Raw genomic sequence first — 21300 nt, forward strand, 5'->3', positions numbered from 1 at the left:
TTCACCCGACCCATGCACACCCCTGCCAAGCACACACTTTTTTATTAAACACATCCACAAAAACACTTCTATTAAACACAATTTTGAATAAGAATTGGTAGAAGTTGGCAGAAATGCTGTTAGTAACGTAGCAAAATTGAATTAGTATTGTTTTTAATTTTTTTAATAAAATTTTTTCAATTAATAATTTTAATATATATTATATTATAAAACTATATTTTAATTAAATATTCTCCATTGGCAATTTTAATACGCATCTAAAAGAAATATTTTAATCAAATCCTAAAATAAATAATCACAAGATTTGATCCATGGTGATTAAACGAAGGAGGCCACTCAGATAAAGATGCCTAAAACGTTTTTTTTAAAGATATTTTTATGTTGTGTTTTAATTAGTTTTTGTATAATTTATTCGGTATTCCTCATCACATATTATTAAATTTTTTAAAATATTTTCTTTCCAGAAACAATAAAAAACATTTAATTTAGACTAAAACAAAAAAATAATAAATTAACTATTAGATTTTTTCTAAAAGATTATTTATATAAAAAAATATATCACATTCATCAATATATATATATATATATATATATATATATATAATAAAAAAAATATTTTAGACCAATGAATAATAACTCAAATGGCATAAACTCTCCATACTCAATTAAAAGGCTGCGGATTCTGAGTCTCTTATCTTTCCAAATTCTTTGAGTGGCCTCCTTAAAGGAAACTAACGAGCAACAATGAAAGAAGAAAAAGAGAGAAAGGTCTCATAATTAGGCAGCAGCACTGGTTGAACGAAAAGCCACGTGGCAGATCCAAAGTCATCGGTGACGCCATGCTCTCGTCACTACACCCTGGAGTTCCCATTTCCCAACACAAGAAAACACCGTAAGCTCCGTCATCGCAGTCGCAGAACAACAATTCCGTTTCCATGGAGTGGTTCGGTGATTGCTCGTTCCGTCTCGATTCGCCGCCGGACTCGCCCTGCAATGCGTACCGCCTCCTCCTCCGATCTCTCTCCCTCATCCCGGTCTCGCACTACCTCATCGCCGCCGCCATCTCCCTAATCACCTTCCTCTACAACTTCATCGAGTGCCATTTCCTTCAAGACCTCTTCTCCGGATTCGCCGGCGATCCCATCCACCTCACCTACCATCCCTCCTCGATAATCTACGAAGCCGTTGTCTCCAAGTGCCGCATCCTTCATGGCAGGTCCTTGCTTTGCTTCTTTGCTTTTCTTCATATATAACAATTCGTGACAATAGTCTTATACTTGTTTGTTTCCACTTGAGTGTTGATGATTTTGCTGTTTCTTGTTTTGTGATGTGAAAACAGGTATTTGGCGACGCCGTGGTTGGCGAGTCCGCATGTTCAGACTTGTTTCTTGAATTTCTTCGGCAGGCCTCCGCGTTTCAGTTACAGAAGGTCATTCTTCATGCCTTTCTTTGGGCTATTGAATTGTTGTTGTTGTTGTTGTAGTAGTAGAGAAATGTTGGGTGTATCTTTCTCATTATTGGGGTGAAATATCCGTGTTGTAAAAGCTTATTACTACTCTGTTTCATAATGATACTCACTTTTCATTGTGATGCATTACTGAATCTATCATTGTGTTGTGATTGCTGAAAGATATACCATGCTGAATCCTCTATGTTATGAAGCTTATGTTCTTCCAGTTGTTTCCCTTTCCTTTATATTCTGGTGTTAGTTGAGGGGCATAATTACACATGTTTCAAGCCATTCCCCCACCCGCCCCCCTTTTCCCTCCATATCAATCTTAGTAATGTCTCAATTTATTAATGGCTTCATCTAACAACTGCCCATATATCATTTTTCAGACAACTGTTTAATACTCCTGATGGTGGAACCATAGCTTTGGACTGGTTAACAAGTTCTGATGGTATGTATGAAGTATTCATTTAGTTTTGGAAGTCTTCAGCCTAAGACATCCTCCCCCCCAAGTTTATCTTTCTGATTTTTGTGTCACGTCACTTTGCAGTTTCTGGTGATGTTCTTCGTACGAACGATGTTTCTATAGATGAATCGACTCCCATCGTTGTAGTGATTCCTGGTCTAACAAGTGACTCTTCATCTGCTGTAAGTTCAAGGGCTTGTGATCTCTGGGTGTTTTATCCTTGTCTTTTTAGTTATAGCATTGGTTGAAACTTCACATTCTGGTGGCTATATGGCTGTTATGTCAAAGGCTTGTGTTTTGGTATTGTAATAGCATTTATTATTATTTATTACTACATTGCAAGACATGTACTAATAGGACGTCACTGTGTTATCAATTGGGTTTTAGTTCGAGGTCCTTCATTTTTCCCAAATTGAGAGCATATGTTATTATATTTCGCCTTTTATTATGCTTCAAATAAAACTTTACATATCTTACTAAAATGCCTTAAATACTACATGACGCTCATTAAGGTCCTCAAAAAGTGCTGCCTTGCCATTGCCATGTAAGTGTTTCAACTGAAGCGTGGGGACTAGGGATGTTAAAATCTCAAATGATGACCTTATTGACATTTGATCTCCCTATAGTTCAAGCTAACAAGAATTGACACAAAGACAATACCAGGTTCACATTTGATGCATTGCATATGCTAAGGTGTTATTGCTGAACAAAAGAAGCACTAAAAACTAGAAACAAGTTTCTCTAAATGATATTTGTCAAAATGGAGAAGCATAGTCGGTACTATTGACTGACTGCAGTATCTTTTATGTTTTGTCTTTTGTTAGGCATCATCTATATTAGATGTCCCTCTGTACCCTTATGAAATGTTTTAAATTCCTAATTTTCACTTCTTTTTTTATTAGGAGATTCATTTATGTTATACTGACGTCTTATAGTTTAATTTTCTTTCTTCGTTTTCTCTCTGTTAGTATCTCAAACATCTTGCATATCATACAGCAAAGTGTGGATGGAACATAGTTATCAGTAACCACCGAGGACTGGGAGGCGTTTCAATCACGGTTAGTTATTCTGCAAGCTGGAAATATATATTAATTAACAATAACAATGTGGATACGCTTTGAATACATAACTTGAAAGCTTTAGTAGAGTCATTCACGGCTATATTGCAGTTGCCCTTGCACATCTAAATCAACCTAAATTCTTAGGCTATGTTTGGGAGTTTCATAGAGGATGGAAGGGATTGACTCAATAGAATAGAAATAAGGAGGGGCAGAAGAGATCATGCCATCCTTATATCTGGACATATAACTACTTTGATGAGGGAATGGAACAAAACTGTAATCATTCCTTCCTTGAGACCCCCCCCCCCCCTTCTTTTATTTGGAGGGTCAATGAACTTGAGAGCTTGTGTGGTAAGGGAGAGATAAGGTGTGCCTTCAGAGCCACTCCACTCCCACCTTTAAAATCACTCACAAGCACACTTTTAGTAATAAAAGACACTCCCTTTCTTGTCATTCCCTCCATTATTCTATATTATAACATAGTCTTAACTTATTAGATGACGTCATATGAATAGTTATTATATATCTACCAATTGTAAGCTCAGCACCCTACCAAATATCAGTCAATTAATAATTTTAAAATTGACCAAGTAAACTCATTAGATAAGTGATTTGTGCTAATCTATGTGCAAGTAAATAGAGAAGGGACTGTTTTTGAAAACTATAAAGAGGTTATGAGAAAACCTTAGAACATGGGATCAACCGCAGCAAAATATCGCCATTCTATTTTTTCCCCCTGTTCCTTTTGTTAGGATGTTGATATTCTTGTAAATCTAAATCTCATGTACATGTTAAGCTATAATAGTTTTCTTGTCTTCTTTCCTTACTAATGCAATCTTTTAATTTAAATCGATCCAGTCTGATTGTTTCTACAATGCTGGATGGACCGAGGATGTCCGCACGGTGGTTAAATATCTCCACAATGAACACCCCAGGACACCTTTGTTTCTTGTTGGTACTAGTATTGGAGCTAATGTTCTGGTAAATTCATTTCTTGAATCTTTTTGCAATTCTTACATCAACTGCCTTCCCATTACATGCAATTCTTAAAATGCTCTAAACCTAGAAATTTCAAATAATGACATGCATCTTCTAGTGCCATTTATACCAAAGACCTAGGAGCAACTGAATTACTGTTGATATTTCTTGCTTTTCAAATTGGTCCATATTTCTTCCAAACTATGACCTATCCTGATAATTCCTACTTTATCAAATTGGTTTAGGGTGATCATGCTCAAAATTTTAGATTGTTGTTATGCTATGCTATGATCATTTCCTACTTTTGAATTACTATTCACCTAGGAGTTTACATTATCATTGATTTATTCTACATTGTGTCATTTGTGGGAAGAACCTGGTTTCTGCACTCCACTGTTTGATTTGAAAAATTATTTTCAGGTAAAGTATCTTGGTGAGGAGGGTGAGAATCTTCCTGTAGCTGGGGCTGTAGCTATTTGCTCTCCTTGGGACCTTTTGGTTAGTACTTTTTTATTTGAAAGTGATTCTTTAACCTTGGACTCTGAATGGTGTGAGCTACTGCTAATATCATGCCATGGAAAATCACTGTAATGTAGGCTTCATCTGAAGTTAGACCCAATATAATTATTCTCATTCTTTTAACATTGAATTGAAAATTATTGGGAAAAGGGAAGACAGCCGTTTCTGATGAAGTTAAAGATATTTTTGGTATGGAAGCATTGGAACATGATAGAAATTATTCTGAACTTCGGATTAAGGTTGTTCTTTTAGGCTTTAGCATACAAGTTATATGTGTTTCAGGTTTGAAATTTTGTTGTGCATATTCTTCTCTTTGATATAATTGATGAGGTTTTGTTGAAAGTTTAAATTATTTTTTGTTTTTCCCGATATGCTATCTTAAGTAGATGTCATGTTACCTGTTTTATGTTTGCAGATAGGCGACAGATTTATAAGTCGTAGGCGTGTGCAAAAGTTTTATGATAGAGCACTTGCTTTTGGACTTAAAGGATATGCAAAACTGTATGTTTGCACCTTCTTAATTGAGTTTAAGTATATCCTTGATTAGCTCTTTATTTTCTGTGTATAGACAGTGGTACTAACGTACATTTTAGTTCTTATGACTTAGTGAATAATTCGGGCATATACTCAGAACTCAGATGGTAAGTTTCTTTGTAGTACATAACTGGACTTGATTTGACATTTTCCCCGTCAATCACTGCAGGCACCAGCCTCATTTTTCTCGGCTTGCTAATTGGGAAGGGATAGAAAAGGTAGCCATCCTCTCTATAATTCTGTATATACTACTACTATCAGTCCAATTTTATGCTAGTCAAGTCTACAGTGACCTATATTCTTACAGTCACTTTCTATCCGAGATTTTGATCACCATGCTACCCGCGTTGTTGGGAAATATGAGGTACCTAAATATCACTTAAGATTTGTTAATCTTCTACCTTTTCTTTTGAGTCTCATCTCTTCCTATACCTCCTATTGGTTTCTTAAAATAATTTTCTGTTTAGACGGTCGATACCTACTATAGACGCTGCAGCAGTGCTAGTTATGTGCAATCTGTTTCGATTCCACTTCTCTGTATTAGTGCTCTGGATGATCCAGTTTGTACTAAGGAAGCTATTCCCTGGGATGAATGCAGGTATGCCACTGTATTGTTTTGCTTGGTTCTAATTCTCATTTGCTTTCTGTTCCATATCTTCAGTTTTTAATGCAATATTCTCTTGTTAGGGCAAATAAGAATATTGTATTGGCTACTCCAAAGCATGGAGGACATCTGGCTTTCTTTGAAGGAATAACTGGATCTAGGCTGTGGTAAGTGACTCATTTTTTACATCTGACTCTTCAGTCTTTTGTTACTTTCATCAAGCTTATCCTTTAATATAAACTACGTTTTGTGTTGATATTCATCAATGTCAATCTTATGTCTTCTGCTTGTGATGGTTTGATGGAGTGTAATTTGTGTTAGCTATCATTTAACTTTTGCTGTGTTAGTTTAGGTTGTGATTGATTTTTATTGTATTTTCAATCATTGGAACAACCCAGTTTTTAAGGGTCCAATTCTTGCATCTCTTTTAAGCGTTAGTACTTGATATCATCCCTTTATTGCTTGGTTTAAGTTGTAACATACAGGAATTTTTACATGGCAATTCTTTAACCCCTCTTGCAGGTGGGTAAGAGCTACGAATGAATTCCTTGATGTGCTACATTCTAGCGAATATATGCACGTGCAGAAGAAGGTAAAGATAATATCATGTATTTAATCATACAAATTAATAGGTTATTCATCCTCTTGTACTGATCTATTTTTAATACAAAAACGTCATACTTGTTTTCATATTACATAGATGTACATCAGTTAGTTCTGGTTGGAAAAAGAAGAAAGAAAAAGTTATATTCCCTTTGGAGCAAGACACTAGCATTTCTACTGGCTAAAATTGCTGTTTTCTCTGTTAATGGTGATGCAGATCTCTAAACCAAGCACACCATTGGTAACGTCGATTGATCAGGGACCTTATGTTAATGTTACGGATGACGGAATGGTGGCTGCATTGAACAATGAGCCAAGCACTGACAATGTAGAAGAATTACATGCAATACAAGAGGATAGTACTCATGGCAAGGTCCTGGAAGATAAAGTTAATGAAAAAGATGATCCTGTCGCTAATGCAAAGCGGGGAGGTTCCTCTAGCATGGCTCAAACGAGTAGCGCACACGACTCGGTACTAAATGATGTAATAACACCTTTCAAAACGTACCTAGGCCCGTTAACTCGACAAAGTCGATGGTCAACGTGGTTGCTTGTTTACATTGCCATTGCCACAAGTTGGCCATTGGTTGGTTCAGCCCTACAAATTGTGTTTGGGAAAAAGCTAAGGAAGACCTCAAGGGGTGGTTCGGTCAGAAGATAAATTCATGAACACAGAGGTTATTGTTGTATTTAGAGGGTGAGTCTTGGTGTAGCAGAAAAGTTATTACCTTCTGATAAGGAGGATTATTCAACCAGTGAAAACTGAAAGCAGCCTCTCCGCTTAGAATTGGGGTAAGGATGCATGTATTTATTCTTTTCAAATGCCATTGATCTGGTGTACTAGATTGCCCTATATATAGATGTTATTGTTGTATTTGATTCTGTAGATTTATGAAAATAAACATACTTGTCCTATTATTCTTTTTGAGTTGGTCACATGCTATATCTGCATTTCCATGCTTATGTTGAAATTATTCGGGTGTGTTCGAAAAGTTTTTTAACGTGAGAAAAATTTTCTATTCTATTAAGAAAAGAATTTATTTTTATTTGAAATTCAATTTCATAGTTTGAAATGATTTAATATATTAGTAGAATTGAATTCAATTCTTTAATTTGATGACTTTTAGATGAGTTGAATTATCTTTTTTTTACAATTTTATCTTTGATAAAACTATTTTCATTGAACACTTATTTATAAGTAGAGACATTTCAAATATTAAGTACGATTGTTGCGATAATTGATTTGAAAATGTGATCTGATTTATTTGTTTCAAAGCATGAAATAAAAATTTATTTTTGAGTGAATTCTAATTCTTGGCAATTCAAACATATTCTTATTATTTTCAGTGATTTATACTTGTCAATTTGTCATTCAAGCGATTGGTTTTTAATCTGTTCTCGTGCTTCCCTTCATCCAAGAGGTACAACAATCATGGTCAAAATGATATAAGATTGTGTACCATGCTATACCAAATATGTGAACAGAAAATGTATGTCATGCAAGAACTGTGACCCAACATTAAAGAAGTTAACATACAAGGATAATAATATGAAAACTAGGAACCAAGTTGGGTTAGTTTAATGGTTAATTCACTAATCAACTTAAGTAAGTGTTGAGGGTTTGAATTTTGTGTATGCGGCAGAAAAAAATATGGTATAGTAAACAAAAAAATAGATAGTAGAGTAAACATAGATTAACTAACAAAAATAGATAGGTGAGTGCACAAAAAAAAAAATGCAAACTAGTATACCAAAAAAAAAAAATGCAAACTAATAACTTCAAAATAGATAGTAGAGTGAACAAAGATTAACTAACAAGTCATTGCATGGTTTGATTTTGGGACTTGAATTGCCTGCGAAAGAAAAGGGAAAAGGCTCTACTATGTAAAATTGGACTTTCTATTTAATATTGCTTAGAGAAGGATGACATATATATGCATATGTAGCATCTTATATGACTTTACGCTTTTGATTCAAGACAAAACAAAAAAGGTTCATCTTGTAAGATAAATAATGACGTATTATTGTTGCAAGGGAATCAAACCACAGCTAAACCAGTCCAAGACAAATATGACGTCCAAGTAATAATAAAATCTTTTAAAGGAATAGAAGTTTCTTAACAATCTTTTATAGAAGGACCCTCAATAAATTAATTATATTATAAGTATATTAAATTTAAGCTAGATTAGTAGTATCGCATTGTTTTCTCAGCCTCTGTCCATTGTGGAAGTTTTCTTTATATATATTTTAATCCATGATGCTTGGATGTATTAAATACCTTCTCTCCTTAAGTTTTTGATATTGTAAGGGATCTAACTTTGTTAATCCCTCTTAATCTTTGACTGCATATATGTGAAGTATCAACATTTTTCAGAATATGCTATTTTTTATTACACCCAAAATAGCATATCTCAAAAGCGAAGCATTCAAGCACAAGTTAAGTCTCATTTTGATATCTTAGATTTATGAGTTGCATTAATTTAGTTTTTGACTTTTTAATTGTTATAGTTTAGTACCCCAAATTTAAAAAAGTACATTAATATAATCGTCAACATCGTTAGTGAGATAACTCAAGTCTTGTCATGTTGGATATATTAAAACAACGTACACATTTTGACGCTAAAAGAGTACTAAATGATGTCATTTCAGGGTTTGAACAATACTAAAAGAGAGGAGTATAACGTTTTAGTATTGTTCAAACTCTCAAACGACGTCATTTAGTGCCTTTTTTAGCGCCAAAACGCATACGATATCGTTTTAATATGTCTAGCGTGACAAGACTTGAGTTACGCTACTAACGATGTTGAATTCCGGCAACAGAAAATATACGAGGAACTACATTAATGTACTTTTTTAAATATGGAAGACTAAATTATGATAATTAAGAAATCAAAGACTAAATTTCCAAAGTGAAAATTAACTCACTCAAGCAAATAATCTTGTGTTTACTTTGGTTCAAACAAGCCATTTAATTTCCAAAATCTTTTTTCTTTAATTTTACATGGCATATTACTATTTCAACAACTTAAGGTGAATAAAAAGATTAATTAAAAGATTATTTAAGACACTATGTGCCTAATGTAAAATATGCGATACTAAGTATGATTTAATTTGTTAATTACATATGAGAGATATATACATGTTTTCAATAATTCAAGATTAATTTACATACTAAACTTTGGTGTGAAATTTAGATTTTTTTTTGAGAGAGATACTGATTTTTGGGTACTTCTTCCAACATTCTAAGAGGTTCTGGCTTCTTCAAAAACCAGTTCATATTAGAGCTCATCATTATACTTCTTTTATATATATATATATATATATATATATGTATGTATATATTATTCTTACATTTTTCCAGTTTTATTATCTCTCATTAAAAAAATAAACAGAAAATTATTAAAAGAAAAAGAAATGTTATTCAGCATTTCTTGAGTTTGTCAAAATAAATAAAATATAAAAACCTAGCGTGGAATGAGTATTGATTATCTCATATCAGTGAACTAAGCTAGCTACTACAATAAATCAAGGATTTTTTTAAAAATAAATTTTACATTTACACATATACAATTATTTACATATTTATATTTTATTATTTATTTCGTTTACACTTATTATTAAAAAAAATACAAATACCTTGTATGTTCACACCAAATTAATTATAATTTGTGTTTTATTACTTTAAATTTATTTTTTAATCTCATTTTACTAATAAAAACAATCTTTTAAAAATTTAATTTTAATACATTGTCAGTATAAAAAAAATTTTACGTATACATCTAATTACATAAAATTATATTAATAAAAATAATTATTTTTTATATTAACAGTATGAATAATTATTTAAAAAAACAAATATAATTGAACCACTATATAAAATATTTTTCACCTTACATCAAAATTAAACTAGTATTTGAAAAGCCAAAATTAAAAATATTCCAATAGTAATAATGTTGATGAGGGTGATAGTCATAGGCATAGCATCTAATGATAACACAACATAGAGAGTCATGATGATAACTATTTAGAGAGTGTCAAAGATGCCAAAAGTAAGAGTTGGAGTGCAAGAATCGTAATATATATATGTATCTGGAATATCCCCCTGAAAACTTGTTAAGAAGTAGTGCATGCTCATAATTACACCCACAATATCATAACATCAATTAATTAATATTAATTTAATTTGGAGTTAGACAAAGAGCTGTGGAAGCAAATAGTATTGCATCTTAGGATGCAGACAATTAACATCTGGGTGATGGTGTTACAAATAAAATAAATGAATTCTCAACACTCAAGAAAATACATACCCATGATTTCACGGATCATGTCATATGAATTTGAGGGCCACAACTTCACACATCCCTTTCACTGTTTGCTGCAAAATCACATCTATAAGCAATCATACATTTTTTTATTATTTAATTAACTTCTTCACTCTATGTCATCATCATTCATGCACGCATTTTGTTTTGCTTGAACTAATAAAGATTCTCATCTTTAATCATGCAAAAGAAAAATTTCACATATTTTACATAAATATTCAATTATGTGTGAATGAAGTAGTATTTAATGATTAGATAATAGTGTAAACTTTTTTATGTTATCAATGTAATATAAAATTATAGGATTAAGCACATAAAAACAAATACTATATATGATCAAGACATGCAATAACACGTGCTATTGAATCCATTGACATTAACATATCTTTGTTAATCATATCTCCAAACTAGTACTATGATTCTACTTAGGACTACGTACGTACTAAACTATCCAAATAAAATGAGAAATATTTATTGTTCTTTTGAAACAACCGTGAAAGATGTAATTAATAACATACATGCATATTAGTTTATATAATTTTATTAAAAAATGTCATTTACTAATTTCTTTATTTTTAATTATTATGTTCATTATTGGAGTTTGGCTAACAAATATCTTAAAGAATATTAAAACATAAATACAATTTTAAATATTTTTACTGAATAAAAAAATATGCACTCTTATTAATTAAATAGAATTTAATTCTTTATTATTATATTTTATATTTTATATCAAGAGTTCATATCTAGATTTAGGATTTAGATGTTAAGATTGGTGTTTTATTTTTTTGTTTTTTTATACTTTTAATAATAAGTTAATTTTAAAAAATATTATATTATTTATTTTTCTTAGTTTATTAAGATTCGTCTTAATATCATTAAAATCTTGAAAAATTTATTTTGTTCTGTTTTATAATGATTTTGAGGAAGATTTTGAGGAAGTAGTGATTAGTATTTTGTGATGATGATGAATGAAGATTGAAGAGTGAGTGAGTTACTTGCTACACTGCTATTTCTCCATCCATCAATTTTTTCTTTTCTTTTCTTTCTGTGATGAGTGATGACTGACACGATTGCTATGCAGAACCGACCACACCTTCTTCTCTCTCTTTCTCTCTTATTATTATTTTCTTCTTCACCTTCTTATGTTTATTATCTATGTTTTGTATGTGCTATGTTTTAGAGAGAGAGAGAGAGAGAGAGAAAGATTTCTTCTTTTTCATTCCAGCACGCAAACATCTCATCCTCACGCAAAGGGACAACAAATACAATTCCATTTTTTTTATTATATTTTTTGGACTTTTATTTTTGTCTCTTCTATCTCATTATCTTTTTTGTTTTGTTTTAAGAAAATGATGAAACCAACAAGAAAGTAGTAGACTCCACAAAGAATTTATTTTCTTTTTTATTTTGATAAACAAAAATTTAAATACTTTATTCTGAAAAAACTCAAACTAGGATGCTACGTTATTAAATTATTTCGGTAACTAAGTTAATCAACTTGTTCAAAAATATAAAGATTGATGACTAGAAATCTTAGTAAAACAAAAGTACTTACTTAAATTTAATTAAAAAATAATTTATTCATTTAATATTTTTTTATTTAATCAAGTAGTAATATTTTGTTTATATATTCATGATATTTTTTAGGGTAAAGTATATTTTTTGTCTCTGAAGTTTGACAAAAGTTTTAAAAATACTCCTAAGTTTTATTTTGTTTCAATTTTGTCCCAAAAGTTTTCGATTTGCATCAAATATATCCCTACCGGCTAAATTTTCAAAAAAATTAAGACTAATATAACAATAATGCATGAAAATTATGCTTGATTTGCTTGTGTTGAGGGTTGTTCTTATGAAATTGTTATTGAATTAGTCTTAATTTTTTTGAAAAATTAACCGTTAGAGTTATATTTGATACAAATAAAAATATTTTGGGATAAAATTAAAACAAAATAAAATTTAAGAATATTTTTAAAACTTTTCTCAAATTTAAAAAAAAATATACTTTACCCTATTTTTTAATCTAACATACCAATAATTAATCTATTGTAAATTTAAATTTATTATTTGATAATTCGTTGTTTAAATTATTATATATAAAAAATAAAATTTGATCCTTGTTTTATAGAAATAAATCAGTATTACTAATAGTAGATATTGCATAAAGCAGAAAATAGAGAGCAAGAAGAATGAGTAAAGAAAAACATTTTTAAGGAAGAAGAAAAAGCCTCACGTGGGGTTGTCTGACAGAAGCAAAAATTTTGCCACTAACCTGAATGAGAGAGAGATTGAAGTACTATGTCCTTTATTTGCTTGCCACCTTGTTTCTAACACTCACCACACCACTCACCACCCATTCCCATCTCTTCAGTCCACTTCATCCTTTCTATTACACACACGTACCCTTTTGTTCTTTCTCTTAAATATTATTTCTTTTTCTTTTTTTTTTTTTTAATGTGGTTAGAGATAGAGAGTAGTAGTGACCTCACGTGGGTTTATCTGACAAGAAGGCATGTTTTTCTACCTTACCACTTTTCCATCTTTTCCTTTCCTTCCCCTTTTTACCTTTCCATTCATCTACTTGAGACAAACCGGGTTTCTTGCACTTGGGTTTTGCTCTTCTTTCTTTCTATATATTCTTACTACTATTTACTATTTTTTAATTTTGTTTTCTTTCATAATAATAATTAGAGTAAATATTATTTTCAATCTTCGACCATTTGTAAAAAGGATAAAACGATTTTTAATAATTTAAAAAATTTTAATCAATTCACAACTATTTAAATAATTAGTTTAATTAATTTATTAAATCGTTGTTATTTGATTTTGCGACGGTTTAAAATCGTTACTAATAAAAAAATTGTCAAGATATCTTGTATTTTCTTGTAGTGTCAGTAAGTTATTATTTATAGAGATCGCTTAATTCAATTACTTGAATAGTTAGACTAAGCGATTTTTATAAATAATGACGAATTAAATTAATTATTTAAATAAAGATCAAATAATAATTTTTAAATTTTAAAAGAGTGCAATGAAAAATTGAAAAAGATATTTACTTTAATAATTAGTATTTGAAGATTTTTATTATTTATAGTATGTGTATGCTTGCTTGCATTGCATGCTCTCCATAAATATTGTATACTAAGTACATTATATTATCAAGGAAAGGGGCATATGTCAGTCTCAAATTGCATGAGACATAGCATATAGTATATGATTTGGAGCATATTAATGGTAAGTTTATGTGTCCTCCATTAACAAGACAATCAAGAATTAAGAACTTTCAATTCCCATGTTTGATGTGACCTTTAGAGGATCTACGGCACTTCTCTCTATGACTATTTCAAACATCAATACCGATTCCATGCATTGATTTGAGTTAGTATTGGTTAAGTAGTTAATTTGTCAGTTAGTTAAAGATGCATTTAATGGTGTGTCTTTAGATCAGAATTATTAGTATATGTCAACTCATATCTTATTTATTTATAATTTATTTTTGTGCTAAAATTGAGGTTTGAAATGGATGCTTGCATTGCCTTAGCTTAGTTACTCTATCTTCTGAAGAGAAACCCTACCTAAGTCTTAAATTCTACATTTCATATTTTATTATAACTTTTAAGTATTCAAAGTGTAAAAGAGTTTTGTTTTTATATTTTATATTGAGAAAGTTTATAGGTTCGCACTTTTATTAAGATTTGATCACTATTTAACCAATAAAAAAAAATGAGTAATTTTACATCATTAAATATAATTTTATATCATTAAAATTATTAATAATAACTAATTGATAACTATAAATCACAAATCTACTAACTTCTTAGTACTTATTTTTATATTATTATCTTTAAATAATTCTATATTTATTTTTGTATGATCTTAATGATAATGCATTAACTATATATTTGTATCAAATCTCATCAGTACAAGACTAAATGTATATGTTATGTGTAAACTCTTTTCATTTAAACCATTAGAATATAAAAGAAATAAAAGACAAACTTATCCACAAATAATACATGGTTGAGTTTAATTGCTATATATATTTATGCTTATAGTACTTTTATTTAACCAAATATTTACTATTCTAATGAGACTTTTAAGTTAGTAATGAATTAAGTCACATATATTTATTTATATATGTATATATTAACAATAATACATATAAATTAGGTGCAAAAATTGCTCGTATATACATATATATGTTTATAATTGGAGAAAGTGTCATACTATTTGATTTTTCATGGTGTTAAAAAACTAATTTTTCGTGAATTTAGTTTTTATTTAAAATTTTTTATTCGTCAATAGATTATGATATACACTATACGTATTTTAAATTCCGAATGAATTGATCAATCAATAACTCAAACTGATTAGCTAGGAAGTGTGATATTATAAGTGTAGCACATATTTTTGTGTATGATGATGATTGCACTGCATGCTACAAGACATAAATTAAAGATATATGAGAAAAGTTGAAAGATAATGAATTGGAACTCATAGCAGATGCTTTGTGGTTTAGAGTAAAACCTTTTTGGCATTGAATCATAGCCCACGTTTTACTACCAAAACAAGCAAAATCAAGTTGAAGCATGTAGATATATAGTTAGAAATTAGAAAAAAATACAATATATAGATATAGTAGTGTAGTTCTTCATCACAAGGGGAAAGTTGAGTCACTTTTTTTGTTAGCTTCCATTTGTCTTGGCATATTATGACGATAAAGCATCAAAAGTTTTTCTTGGCAGAGGATCCCTATGTACTTAAGGAATATATGCTAGCAAAGCCAAAAATCCTTGTAAGAATAACCTCTAAATAGCACCAATTAGAAAAAAACTATCTTGAGATCATAGAGAGGAATAAGGGATCATCACTTTCTTTGTTTCCATCAATGGCAACATAACAAGTAATTATAACAAACAAGAACTTGTATTGAGATGCATCTATCTCATTGACCATCTATATAGTATTATAGCATGTAGCATATATATATGTATCTAGCTGAAATTTTATTATAGTGAAGGAAATTCATTCCAATAGAAAGACAAGAAATTAAATTAGGAATAGGAAGGAGACTTGTTAGGGCAAGAATAATTGAATTAGGATTGAAAAAGTGTATAAAAGACAATTCTTACAAGGACGGTACCTTTGATTCCCCATTGACACCGCTGTCTCTTGTCCAATTCATATGGCATCTTCCAACCCTTCTCAACTACCAAAGGAAGTAATAACAAAAACACACTCACTCTCAAAACACACCACCATTATATTCTAATGAATTTTCAAAATCATCCCATTATATATATATTTTTTTATATAATTAATATCAATTAGAAAATATCAATGTGTGTGTATGCATGTTTTCCTTACCCAAGACACTGATTCTAAAGAATATAAAGATACCCTCCTTAATCTCTCCGTCTTAGCATAGGAAGGGAAACAAATTAAAAATGTTTAACAACAACAAAATTTTCTACTTGATTTTACTTTTCTTGTACTTATTGTATATTCATTATTTTATTTGTTTGGTGTGTTGATGGTATATATAGGCATGTGATGACATGAAAGAATTTTTGTGAGTCTTACCCCATAAAAGCTAAGTCCACTACCATAAAAGTGGGTCTTTATATTATGTGATAGATTTATTACCTTCTCACTCAACATACACGCTAACCCTTTCTCTCTCTTTCTGATTCTCAGATCATCAGATATGGAAGATTCAGAGGAAGAAGAGCTCCTGAACCTTAGCCTTTCAGTGGCTGCTGATAGGGAAAGAAAGAAAAAGAAAGGAAAGACCATCACAGATAACAACAACAACAACAATATCATGATGATGATGAGTTGTAGTAGTAGCACAACTATGATTACCTCCTTTGATCATGAGGCCTATGAAGCTAAAATCTTTAGGCTTCTACAAATGAGAGATCAAATGCTTAGACAAGATCATAGGAATCATGATAATAGAAACAAAGGAGGAGGAGGAGGAGGAAGCTTTGTTGTTCTTGGGAATAACAACAGCAATGGCCTCCCTTTGATCCATTTGCTTCTCTCAACCGCCACTGCCGTCGACGGTAACAACTTCGGCGCCGCCTTGAACAACCTCACCGACCTCTACCAGAGCGTTTCCCTAACCGGTGACTCAGTGGAGCGTGTTGTGGCCTATTTCTCTGATGGCTTAACCGCAAGGCTTCTCACAAGAAAGTCACCTTTCTATGACATGATCATGGAGGAACCAACTTCTGAGGAAGAGTTTCTTGCTTTCACTGATCTCTATAGAGTCTCTCCCTACTTCCAATTCGCTCATTTCACTGCCAATCAAGCAATCTTGGAGGCCTTCGAAAGGGAGGAAGATCGTAACAACCGTTCCATTCATGTCATCGATTTCGATGTCTCTTATGGCTTCCAGTGGCCTTCTCTGATACAATCGCTATCAGAGAAGGCCACTAGTACCAGCCGTATTTCCCTGAGGGTAATTATATCTAACTGCTCTCAACTATCAAATATTATTACGTTGTTATTTATTACTATTAATGGTTGTGCAACATAGGTAACGGGATTCGGGAAGAATCTGAAGGAGCTGCAAGAAACGGAGTCAAGATTAGTGAGCTTCTCTAAGGGATTTAGCAACCTAGTGTTTGAGTTTCAAGGGCTTCTGAGAGGGTCAAGGGTGATAAACCTAAGGAAGAAGAAGAACGAAACGGTGGCAGTCAACTTGGTATCATACTTGAACACGTTGAGTTGTTTCATGAAGATCTCAGACACATTGGGCTTTGTGCATTCACTTAGCCCCTCCATTGTTGTCTTGGTTGAGCAAGAAGGTAGCAGGACCCCAACAAGGACATTCTTGTCAAGATTCACAGACTCGTTGCACTACTTTGCAGCCATGTTCGATTCTCTCGACGATTGTCTTCCGTTGGAGAGTGCTGAGAGGCTCAGGATTGAGAAGAAGCTTCTTGGGAAAGAGATCAAGAACATGCTCAACAACTATGAAAACAACAACATTGGTGATTGTGCTAAGTATGAGAGGATGGAGGCATGGAAGGCGAGGATGGAGAATCATGGTTTTGTTGGGAATAAGATTAGCTCCAAGGCCATGATTCAAGCCAAGCTACTTTTGAAGATGAGGACTCATTATTGTCCAATGCAGTTTGAAGAAGAAGATGACAGCGACGGCGGCGGCGGCGGTGGCGGTTTCAGGGTTTCGGAGAGAGATGAAGGAAGGGCTGTCTCTTTAGGGTGGCAAAATAGGTTTCTTCTTACTGTCTCAGCTTGGCAACCACTTTCTCTAATCTGATCTGGGATGCTAATAATCTTCATTAAGGGTAATTAATAGTACTTATTGCTGATTTCTTTAGGGTAAGTACAATTAAGGAACTAAGGAGTAAGGTAAAATATATATATATCTAATTTATAGGAATGTTAATTAATGTAACCTATTCTATTTTTTTTTCTCTTTTTTAAATATATATGATGATGATAACCCTAATTTCCCTTTGTTATTAGTTCTATATATCTTTGGGCTCAAAGTAGAAAAGCCCTAGTTTGATTATTTTCCTGCAGTTTGTTTCTTTTAATTTACCCTAAATAAAATGTCATTAATTGTTATTTTTCTGTGTATATGGATCATTTAATAAGTGAAATTGAAAGTTCATGATGGATTCATCATGATGAATGATGATCATCTATCTATCATACTATTCATTTGAATGTGTTGGAACAGTGGTCATCCTTGATGTAAGTAAAAATAAAAATTCTATAAATGGTAAAAAACAAGAAAAAGATGAAAAGTATTTATTGCTCTGATCTCTACTAGACTTATTTATTATATCATTTTATATATCAAAGTTGGGGGTATATATATGTAGGGATTTAAATGAAATTCAAATGAAGGAATAATAACAATGAAGCATAAACTATTAGTAACAGTTTAAACATACAGTAGTGTCAACACACACACACATATATATATATATACAAGTGAAAGAATTTGACTTCACTGTATGTACTTAAAGGAATCTTACACATACATAAGAGAGAGCATGTTAATAAATCTATATTATTAAAAACAAAGTATAATATAATGTACATACATGAAATCCATACTTATTTTATATCAATCCTTAATGATCGTCAGTGATAACTTTAAAGCATGCAGGTAAAAAATAATTAATAATTAATAATTAATCCGTTAATTGATGACTTTCATGCAGATATATAGGAATAGGATGTCAATGGCGTGGGAGATCTGTTGCCATTGCCAAAATTAAACCAACTGAAATGACTTATCCATTGTTATTATTATTTATTATATATATAATAGAGATTATTAAAAGAGATTTTATTATTTTTATTCATAATATTTTACATTTTGTTGTCATTTTTAATACTTAAGTTCAAAATCTCCTTAATTAGAGTGTAACGGTGATTAACATCTTGAATAATCTCACGTTATAACTTATTACTTGAGTTATATATGTACTTATTGTTATACTTGCATAAGGGATCAATGAAACCCTAGCAAAAAAATAATATTACCGGATGATTATCAATTTTATTTTCCAAAAATACCTATCAATTGAATCTGCATGGCTATAATATTTCATATTTGTCACTTGAATTGGTACATATATACTAATAAATAGTGCATGAAGAAGGGAAAACATTGCATTTTGTTTAGTTATTTAACTATATGTTGGGTAACCAAATTTGAATAACTACGTTATCACAAGCAAGATATATATCCTACTTTTTGAATTTTTCACATTTAATTAGGATCCGAGCTCCTCTACAATTGTAACGTAACAGTAAATATACAGATTTGTCTGCAAAACTAGTCCATAAAGGAGAAACAAATAAGAGTTACTCTTTCAATCTATGTGATTTATTTTTTCATTTTTTGGTTATCCACATTATATTCTAATATGATAGGTTAATGACTAATCCACCACGAATTTGAGCTCTATTTAAGAATATGTTACTCGTGAATGAGTTGTTGCATACACAAGACAGAATTCAAACTTCCAACACTTGTTTAAGCGAACGAGTGATCACTCGACCAATTCAAGTTGGTTGTCTATGTGATTTGATAACTTATCATAAAATTATTTATTTCGAAAAAAAAAATCTAAAGAGCTAACTATAACTTGAGCCAACTCAAGCCAATCTTTTGTATTTTTAGTTTTGAAATTCGAAAAATTAAGATAGTGAAAAGTTATTTTTTCTTTTTTTTATAACATACCTCTTATTTTTTAACTAGTTTACTCTAGTTAATTACTTCCTAGTTGATTCCTAACAGAACTATTCTAAAAATTCAAATAAATTAAATGTATTATATGAAGGTTATATTTAACAGGTTGTTTTATGTAAAAATTTCTTTTAAATTTGTGTATGCGATTATTTTTAAATTTTTTTTATTTGTCAAAATAGGAGTAAGAAAGATCAAATTTCATATCTTATAACCATATAACCTCTGAAATTATATTATGTAATAATATAGTCTAAAAATTTAAATTGATATTGATTATTAAAACAGAATTATTTGCAATTATTGGACATATATAATATGAAATTTAAAATATTTAAAAAATCTACTTCATATATATAATTTAAAATTCATTTATAGCACCTAACATAACCCAAATGACACGAAATACCTTGAATCAAAGCTCCTATATGGCTAGCTATGATTCTTTCTTCAATATCTCCTCTATATGTGTATATATAGCATGTACCTTATTTTGGTTATCCGTGTTAATAATAAGATTGGGTATCCTATGATGAGGCTATATATGAGTGTTGCATTGTTTTTTTCCCTTCCTTTCTACATGTATGTTTCTGAATGTGTCACCATGATTGATTGTTATATATAAACTCTAAGCCATATTTGGTAATTATTGTGTCATGTTAATTTGTGCAAAAAAGAGAATAATAATTAGAATGACTAGTCACACATAATAATCATAGAGATATTTTGGCTGCAAAGACAAACTTGGTGTTATATATGGATCCAATCCATTCATACTTATATGTAAATGTGTATGGCTGCATGTAATATATATATTCTAATAAGTGGATATATATATACCATATCTCACATATAAATATATAATATCTACATACACACTGAAAAGTTGTTGCATTTATTATTTAGTGTATAGGTTAGCTTGTAGATTGCATTTTGCTTGTTCCTTGTGTTGTGTGTGTGAGATCTCTTTGGGGATTGTGACCCATCATCTTCAGGAGCAGAAGCAAACACTATCTATCTATCCCCCTCTATTTAATGTCAATGGAATCTCTTGTGGCAGCGACAAAGAACCACAACATTGTTAGCCATTTGAAGCAATGAAATAGTTAATGCATTGCATGTCTCTATACTGTATAGTACATACAACAATAACCTAAGGGCTGGGCAAAAATAATTAATGTGCTTGTTGTACTACAAGCTAAGGGGCAAACACAAAAAGAAATAATTATTCGTTTCATTTTTATAATTTTATTAAATTTATAATTTAAAAAATATTATTCGTATATTAAAATTAATTACTAATGTATTTGTATATAAATATATATATGGTTGAATTTATGTTCAATGTGTATTTATATTTTAATATATATTTTATATTAGTAGTTAACTTTGATGGCTGCTTTTAGTGTACACGTAGCATAGTCAATTTATAATTAGATTTTTGTATTTTTTTTCTTTTAATTAGATTCATATATTGCTTATAATTTTATAATTAGATTTTTTCTAATGTAAAAAATATTAG

General features: G+C 30.8%; 2 protein-coding genes across 3 annotated transcripts; both read left to right on the forward strand.

The window, feature by feature from the left end:
• Positions 1 to 727: 727 nt before the first annotated feature.
• On the forward strand, positions 728 to 7133 carry LOC107618483 (alpha/beta-Hydrolases superfamily protein). Of its 2 annotated transcripts, none has more exons than XM_088499493.1 (14): positions 728 to 1216; positions 1340 to 1429; positions 1840 to 1901; positions 2001 to 2098; positions 2885 to 2974; positions 3836 to 3958; positions 4376 to 4457; positions 4894 to 4975; positions 5178 to 5226; positions 5316 to 5372; positions 5476 to 5606; positions 5696 to 5779; positions 6135 to 6204; positions 6433 to 7133. In XM_088499493.1, the coding sequence occupies exons 1-14, from the start codon at positions 936 to 938 to the stop codon at positions 6874 to 6876; spliced, it is 1743 nt and encodes a 580-aa protein (XP_088355619.1). In that variant the 5' UTR covers positions 728 to 935; the 3' UTR covers positions 6877 to 7133. The 2 variants fall into 2 exon arrangements, with proteins under 2 accessions (XP_088355619.1, XP_016176063.1); XM_016320577.3 differs by having other exon boundaries at positions 4376 to 4453; positions 4890 to 4975.
• A 9111-nt stretch (positions 7134 to 16244) lies between these two features.
• Positions 16245 to 17828, forward strand: LOC107616368 (scarecrow-like protein 23). The gene is made up of 2 exons (XM_016318333.3): positions 16245 to 17003; positions 17082 to 17828. Exons 1-2 carry the CDS (start codon positions 16245 to 16247, stop codon positions 17826 to 17828), a joined length of 1506 nt encoding a protein of 501 aa, XP_016173819.3.
• The last annotated feature ends 3472 nt before the right edge of the window (positions 17829 to 21300 follow it).

The sequence above is a fragment of the Arachis ipaensis genome, chromosome B9 (genome assembly GCF_059453495.1).
Source record: "Arachis ipaensis isolate K30076 ecotype BB chromosome B9, ASM5945349v1, whole genome shotgun sequence".
NCBI classification, from domain to species: domain Eukaryota; kingdom Viridiplantae; phylum Streptophyta; class Magnoliopsida; order Fabales; family Fabaceae; genus Arachis; species Arachis ipaensis.

What these genes read in the sequence shown, in the direction of transcription:
- LOC107618483 (XM_088499493.1), top strand. Translation starts at nt 936, where the DNA reads ATGGAGTGGTTCGGTGATTGCTCGTTCCGTCTCGATTCGCCGCCGGAC. An exon ending in CTTAAAGGATATGCAAAACT is followed by an intron (nt 4,976 to 5,177) that starts GTATGTTTGCAC and finishes CAATCACTGCAG; the next exon opens with GCACCAGCCTCATTTTTCTC. An exon ending in ATATGCACGTGCAGAAGAAG is followed by an intron (nt 6,205 to 6,432) that starts GTAAAGATAATA and finishes ATGGTGATGCAG; the next exon opens with ATCTCTAAACCAAGCACACC.
- LOC107616368 (XM_016318333.3), top strand. Translation starts at nt 16,245, where the DNA reads ATGGAAGATTCAGAGGAAGAAGAGCTCCTGAACCTTAGCCTTTCAGTG. An exon ending in CCAGCCGTATTTCCCTGAGG is followed by an intron (nt 17,004 to 17,081) that starts GTAATTATATCT and finishes TGTGCAACATAG; the next exon opens with GTAACGGGATTCGGGAAGAA.